Source organism: Pezoporus wallicus, unplaced genomic scaffold (genome assembly GCF_028554395.1).
Source record: "Pezoporus wallicus isolate ANWC-B61680 ecotype Strahan unplaced genomic scaffold, APGP_CSIRO_Pwel_v1 contig_11519, whole genome shotgun sequence".
NCBI classification, from domain to species: Eukaryota; Metazoa; Chordata; class Aves; order Psittaciformes; family Psittacidae; genus Pezoporus; species Pezoporus wallicus.
Window position 1 is genome coordinate 126 of NW_026641539.1, and position 7,400 is coordinate 7,525.

At 63.5% G+C, this 7,400-nt stretch overlaps 1 protein-coding gene across 1 annotated transcript; it reads left to right on the forward strand.

Moving 5' to 3' along the window:
* Positions 1-473: 473 nt before the first annotated feature.
* Positions 474-6,571, forward strand: LOC130607261 (folate receptor gamma-like). Its single transcript, XM_057424214.1, has 4 exons — positions 474-623; positions 847-1,035; positions 4,162-4,297; positions 6,288-6,571. The coding sequence occupies exons 1-4, from the start codon at positions 474-476 to the stop codon at positions 6,569-6,571; spliced, it is 759 nt and encodes a 252-aa protein (XP_057280197.1).
* The last annotated feature ends 829 nt before the right edge of the window (positions 6,572-7,400 follow it).

A 7,400-nucleotide genomic window follows, 5' to 3' on the forward strand; every position in this document is an offset into this window, starting at 1 on the left:
CCCCCCCAGCACCCATGGGGGGACCCCACAGCCCGGTGGGGGGGGGGGGTCCGATCCTGCCGCTTAGGATGTGATCAGGTCCTGAGGCCACCCCCAACCCCCCCCGCCATGGGGCCCATCCCGACCCCCCCCCTTGCCCCCCCCCCATCTCCCCTATGGAGAAGGGAAGGAAAAAACATTCCCGGGTGGATTTTGGCCGCTGCCGGGTCCCACCCGGCGCCGGGAAGACGGCGCAAGGACACGGCAGCACCCGCCCCACACCGTGCCCTACACCGTGCCCCACACCGTGCCCCACAGCGTGCCCCACAGCGTGCCCCACACGCCGCTGACGTCCCGCGATCGTTGGGCAAGGGTTGCTCCGCACCGCGACCTTTGAGATCGCTGCCCCGCGGCACCGGCACCGGCACCCCCGAGGTACGAGCCCGATCCCCCGCTCCCGACCCCATCCCCGCGGCCCCGCTCCCGGCGGGCCCATGGCGGCTCCGGGGGTGCTGCTGCCGCTGCTGCTGCTGCTGCTCGTGGCTTGGCCGGGGGCCGCCGTGCGGGACTCGCTGCTCAACACCTGCATGGATGCCAAGCACCACAAGGCAGAGCCGGGCCCCGAGGGGCAGCTCTACGGGCAGGTGGGTTCCTGGCTACCGGCCCCGGTGCCCGCTCGTGCGGCCGCGGTGCTGCCCCATCGGCACCCGCGGTGCCGAGCCGCGGTGCGGCGGTGCCGAGCCCCGGTGCGGCGGTGCCGAGCCCCCGGTGCGGCGGTGCCGAGCCCCGGTGCGGCGGTGCCGAGCCCCCGGTGCGGCGGTGCCGAGCCCCCGGTGCGGTGGTGCTGAGCCCCGGTGTGCGGTGCAGTGCTCGCTCTGGAAGGACAACGCCTGCTGCACGGCCAACACCAGCCTGGAGGCCCACCGGGACCAGTCCTACCTGTACGGCTTCAACTGGGACCACTGCGGGGTGATGCCCCCCCGCTGCAAGCGCCACTTCATCCAGGACACGTGCTTGTACGAGTGCTCCCCCAACCTGGGGCCGTGGATTGACCAGGTGGGGGCAGGAATCCACCCCCCCCACACACACACACAGCGCGCATGGGGGGTGCCCCATAGCTGGGGTGAACGGGGGTGAATGGGGGTGAATTGGGATGAACAGGGGTGAATGGGGGTGAACAGGGGTGGATTGGGGTGAACTGGCATGAACAGCGGTGAATGGGGTTGAATTGGGATGAACAGGGGTGAACTGGGGTGAATGGGGGTGAACAGCAGTGAATGGGGTTGAATTGGGATGAACGGGGGTGAATGGGGGTGAACAAGGGTGGATTGGGGTGAACTGGCATGAACAGCGGTGAATGGGGTTGAATTGGGATGAACAGGGGTGAACTGGGGTGAATGGGGGTGAACAGCAGTGAATGGGGTTGAATTGGGATGAACGGGGGTGAATGGGGGTGAACAAGGGTGGATTGGGGTGAACTGGCATGAACAGCGGTGAATGGGGTTGAATTGAGATGAACAGGGGTGAACTGGGGTGAATGGGGGTGAACAGCGGTGAATGGGGTTGAATTGGGATGAACAGGGGTGAATGGGGGTGAACAAGGGTGAATGGGGTGGATTGGGGTGAACTGGCATGAACAGCGGTGAATGGGGTTGAATTGGGATGAACAGGGGTGAACTGGGGTGAATGGGGGTGAACAGCGGTGAATGGGGTTGAATTGGGATGAACAGGGGTGAATGGGGGTGAACAAGGGTGGATTGGGGTGAACTGGCATGAACAGCGGTGAATGGGGTTGAATTGAGATGAACAGGGGTGAACTGGGGTGAATGGGGGTGAACAGGGGTGAACAGCAGTGAATGGGGTTGAATTGGGATGAACAGGGGTGAATGGGGGTGAACAGGGGTGAATGAGGGTGAACGGGATGGATTGGGGTGAACTGGCATGAACAGCGGTGAATGGGGTTGAATTGGGATGAACAGGGGTGAACTGGGGTGAATGGGGGTGAACAGCAGTGAATGGGGTTGAATTGGGATGAACAGGGGTGAATGGGGGTGAACGAGGGTGAACGGGGGTGAATGAGGGTGAACGGGGTGGATTGGGGTGAACTGGTGTGAACAGCGGAGAATGGGGTTGAATTGGGATGAACAGGGGTGAACTGGGATGAGCAGGGGTGAATTGGGGTGAACAGGGGTGAACTGGGATGAACAGGGGTGAATTGGGGTGAACAGGGGTGAACTGGGGTGAATGAGGGTGAACGGGGTGGATTGGGGTGAACTGGCATGAACAGCAGTGAATGGGGTTGAATTGGGATGAACAGGGGTGAACTGGGATGAGCAGGGGTGAATTGGGGTGAACAGGGGTGAACTGGGATGAACAGGGGTGAATTGGGGTGAAGGATGAACAGGGGTGAACTGGGGTGAATGGGGGTGAACTGGGGTGGATTGGGGTGAACTGGTGTGAACAGCGGTGAATGGGGTTGAATTGGGATGAACTGGGGTGAATGGGGGTGAACAGGGGTGGATTGGGGTGAACTGGCATGAACAGCAGTGAATGGGGTTGAATTGGGATGAACAGGGGTGAACTGGGATGAGCAGGGGTGAATTGGGGTGAACAGGGGTGAACTGGGATGAACAGGGGTGAATTGGGGTGAAGGATGAACAGGGGTGAACTGGAGTGAATGGGGTGAACAGGGGTGAATTGGGTTGAACTGGGGTGAAAGGGGGTGAATTGGGGTGAAGTGGAATGAACAGGGGTGAACGGGGTTGAATTGGGTTGAACTGGGGTGAAGGAGGGTGAATTGGGGTGAAGTGGGATGAACAGGGGTGCACTGGGGTGAACGGAGTTGAATTGGGATGAACTGGGGTGAAAGGGGGGGTGAATTGGGGTTAACTGGGTTGAACTGGGATGAACAGGGGTTAATTGGGGTGAACTGGGATGAAAAGGGGTGAATGGGATTGAGTTGGGATGAACTGGGGTGAACAGGAGTGATAAACTGGGGTGAACTGGGATGAACAGAGGTGAACTGGAGTGAATGGGGTGAACAGGGGTTAATTGGGGTGAATTGGGACGAACGGGGTGAACTGGGGTGAATGGGGGTTAACTGGGTTGAACTGGGATGAAGGGGGGGTTGAATTGGGATGAACAGGGGTGAATTGGGGTTAACTGGGTTGAATTGAGATGAACAGGGGTGAATTGGGATTAACAGATGTTAATTGGGGTGAACGGGGTAGACTTGGGATGAACTGGGATGAAAAGGGGTGAGTCGGGGTGAATGGGATTGAATTGGGATGAACTGGGGTGAACAGGAGCGAACTGGGGTGAATGGGGATGAACGGGGTGACCGGGGTGGATGGGGGTGACCGGGGATGGATGGGGGGTGACCGGGGATGGATGGGGGTGACAGGGGATGGATGGGGGTGACCAGGGATGGATGGGGGTGACAGGGGATGGATGGGGGTGACCGGGGATGGATGGGGGTGACTGGGGATGGATGGGGGTGACAGTGGAAGCATGGGGGTGACAGGGGATGGATGGGGGGTGACCGGGGTGGATGGATGGGGATGGATGGGGGTGGATGGATGGGGGTGACAGGGGATGGATGGGGGGGATGGGGGTGACCGGGGATGGATGGGGGTGACCGGGGATGGATGGGGGTGACCATGGGGGGATGGATGGGGGGGTGACCGGGGATGGATGGCGGGTGGGGATGATGGGGTGACCGGGTGATGGGGGTGACTGGGGATGGATGGGGGTGACCGGGGATGGATGGGGGTGACCAGGGGATGGATGGGGGTGACCGGGGATGGATGGGGATGACCGGGGATGGATGGGGGTGACAGGGGATGGAGGGGGGGGGACCGGGGTGGATGGGGATGACCGGGGATGGATGGGGGGTGACCAGGGATGGATGGGGGTGACAGGGGATGGATGGGGGTGACAGGGGATGGATGGGGATGGATGGGGGTGACAGGGGATGGATGGGGGGTGACAGGGGATGGATGGGGGTGACAGGGGATGGATGGGGGTGACAGGGGATGGATGGGGGTGACAGGGGATGGATGGGGGTGACAGGGGATGGATGGGGGGTGACAGGGGATGGATGGGGGTGACCGGGGATGGATGGGGGTGACCAGGGCTGCCCGCGGTGAGCTGGGGGTGGCCGTGGGGCCGGGGGTGCCGCAGGCGGACACGAGCTGGCGTCGGGAGCGGATCCTGCACGTGCCCCTGTGCCGGGAGGACTGCGAGCAGTGGTGGGAGGACTGCAGGGACGCCTTCACCTGCAAGGAGAACTGGCACAAGGGCTGGAACTGGACCTCAGGTCAGTGGGGGGGCACTGGGACCCCCCCATGGGTCACCACCTCCCCTTGCCACAGCCTGCGGCCTGCTTGGAGGGGGTCTTGGGGGGGTCTGCATGGGGTGGGGGTCTCCACGGTCAACCCTATGGGAGAGGGGGTCTTTGGGGGGTCCCCACGGGTGGGGGGTCTCTATGGGTTGAAGGTCTTCATGGTCAACTCTACATCTTGCTGCAGGTGAGGCGGCTGTGAGGGGATCTTGGAGGCGTTCCCCATGGGTTGGGGGTCTCCATGGGTTCGGGGTCCCCATGGGTTGGGGGTCCCCATGGGTTAGGGGTCCCCATGGGCAATCCTGTGGCTGTGAAGGGGTCTTGGGGCTTAAGGGTCCCCATAAGTTCAGGGTCTCCATGGTAAATCCTGCATCTTGACACAGGTGGGGTGACTGCATCCCACCTCCATGGTGGCTTTGAGGGGGTCAGGGGGGGTTCCCATGGGTTGGAGGTCTCCATGGGTTGGGGTTCCCCATGGGTTGGATGTCTCCATGGTGAACCCTATGGCTGTGAGGGGGTCTTAGGTGGGGTCCCCATGTGTTGAGGATCTCCATGGGTTGGGGTTCCCCATGGGTTGGGGTCCCCATGGGTTGGGTTTCCCCATGGGTTGGAAGTCTCCATGGTCAACCCTATAGCTGTGAGGGGGTCTTAGGTGGGGTCCCCATGGGTTGAGGATCTCCATGGGTTGGGGTTCCCCATGGGTTGGGGTTCCCCATGGGTTGGAAGTCTCCATGGTCAGCCCTGTGGCTGTGAGGGGGTCTTAGGTGGGGTCCCCATGGGTTGAGGATCTCCAGGGGTTGGGGTTCCCATGGGTTTGGGGTTCCCCCTGCGTTGGGGTCCCCATGGGTTGAGGATCCCCATGGGTTGAGGTTCCCATGGGTTGGGGGTCCCCATGGGTTGGATGTCTCCATGGCCAGCCCTATGTCTCTGAGGGCACTTTGGGGGGTTCCCCATGGGTTGGGGTCCCCATGGGTTGGAAGTCTCCATGGCCAGCCCTATGTCTCTGAGGGCATCCTGGAGGGGTCCCCATGGGTTGGGGTCCCCATGGGTTGAGGATCCCCATGGGTGGGGGTCCCCATGGGTTGGGGTTCCCAATGGGTTGGAAGTCTCCATGGCCAGCCCTATGTCTCTGAGGGCATCCTGGGGGGGTCCCCATGGGTTGGGGTCCCCATGGGTTGAGGATCCCCATGGGTGGGGGTCCCCATGGGTTGGGTTCCCCATGGGTTGAGGATCCCCATGGGTTGGGGGTCCCATGGGTTGGGGTTCCCATGGGGTGGGGGTCCCCATGGGCTGAGGATCCCCATGGGTTGAGGATCCCCATGGGTTGGGGTCCCCATGGGTTGGAAGTCTCCATGGCCAGCCCTATGTCTCTGAGGGCACCTTGTGGGGTTCCCATGGGCTGGGGTTCTCCGTGACCAACCCCACCACGGACACAACCCCAGCCCCCTGCACATGAAGGGGGAACCCGAGCGGGTGCCAATGCCCCCCCCATTGATCCCCATTGATCCCCACTGAGCCCCATTGATCCCCATTGATCCCCACTGATCCCCATTGATCCCCACTGAGCCCCATTGATCCCCATTGATCCCCATTGATCCCCATTGATCCCCATTGATCCCCATTGATTGATCCCCATTGATCCCCATTGATCCCCACTGAGCCCCATTGATCCCCATTGATCCCCACTGATCCCCATTGATCCCCATTGATCCCCACTGAGCCCCATTGATCCCCACTGATCCCCATTGATCCCCATTGATCCCCACTGATCCCCATTGATCCCCATTGATCCCCATTGATCCCCACTGAGCCCCATTGATCCCCATTGATCCCCATTGATCCCCATTGATCCCCACTGATCCCCATTGATCCCCATTGATCCCCATTGATCCCCACTGAGCCCCATTGATCCCCATTGATCCCCACTGATCCCCACTGAGCCCCGCGCCCTCCGCTGGCCCCCCAGGAACGAACCGGTGCCCCCGGGGCTCGCTCTGCCGCCGCTTCCCGGCCGTGTTCCCGTCGCCGGCGGCGCTGTGCGAGCGGGTCTGGTCTCACTCCTACCGGTTCACGGCGCTCGGCCGCGCCAGCGGCCGCTGCATCCGGCTCTGGTGGGAGCCGGCCGAGCCCAACCCCAACGCCGCCGTTGCCCGGTTCTACGCCCGCGGCGCCGCCGCCCCCGCCCGCTCCCGGCTCCCGGTACCCGCGGTGCTGGGGCTGCTGCTCCCCGCGGTGTGGGGCGTGCTCTGAGCGCCGCGGGCAGTGCCCCCCATGGGCACCCCAAAACCCTGACCCCCCCATGGGCACCCCAAACATTGACCCCCTCCATGGGCACCCCAAACCCTGACCCCCCCATGGGCACCCCAACACCTGACCCCCCCCCATGGGCACCCCAACACCGTGACCCCCCCCCCCCCCCATGGGCACCCCAACACCGTGACCCCCCCATGGGCACCCCAAACCCTGACCCCCCCCATGGGCACCCCAACACCGTGACCCCCCCATGGGCACCCCAACACCCTGACCCCCCCCATGGGCACCCCAAACCCTGACCCCCCCCATGGGCACCCCAACACCCTGACCCCCCCCCCCATGGGCACCCCAACACCCTGACCCCCTCCATGGGCACCCCAACACCGTGACCCCCCCCATGGGCACCCCAAACCCTGACCCCCCCCATGGGCACCCCAACACCCTGACCCCCCCCATGGGCACCCCAACACCGTGACCCCCCCATGGGCACCCCAAACCCTGACCCCCCCCATGGGCACCCCAACACCGTGACCCCCCATGGGCACCCCAAAACCCTGACCCCCCCCCATGGGCACCCCAACACCGTGACCCCCCCCATGGGCACCCCAACACCCTGACCCCCCCCCCCATGGGCATCCCAACACCCTGATCCCCCCCATGGGCACCCCAAACCCTGACCCCCCCCATGGGCACCCCAACACCGTGACCCCCTCCATGGGCACCCCAAAACCCATGGGCACCCCAACACCCTGACCCCCCCCCATGGGCACCCCAACACCGTGACCCCCCCATGGGCACCCCAACACCCTGACCCCCCCATGGGCAC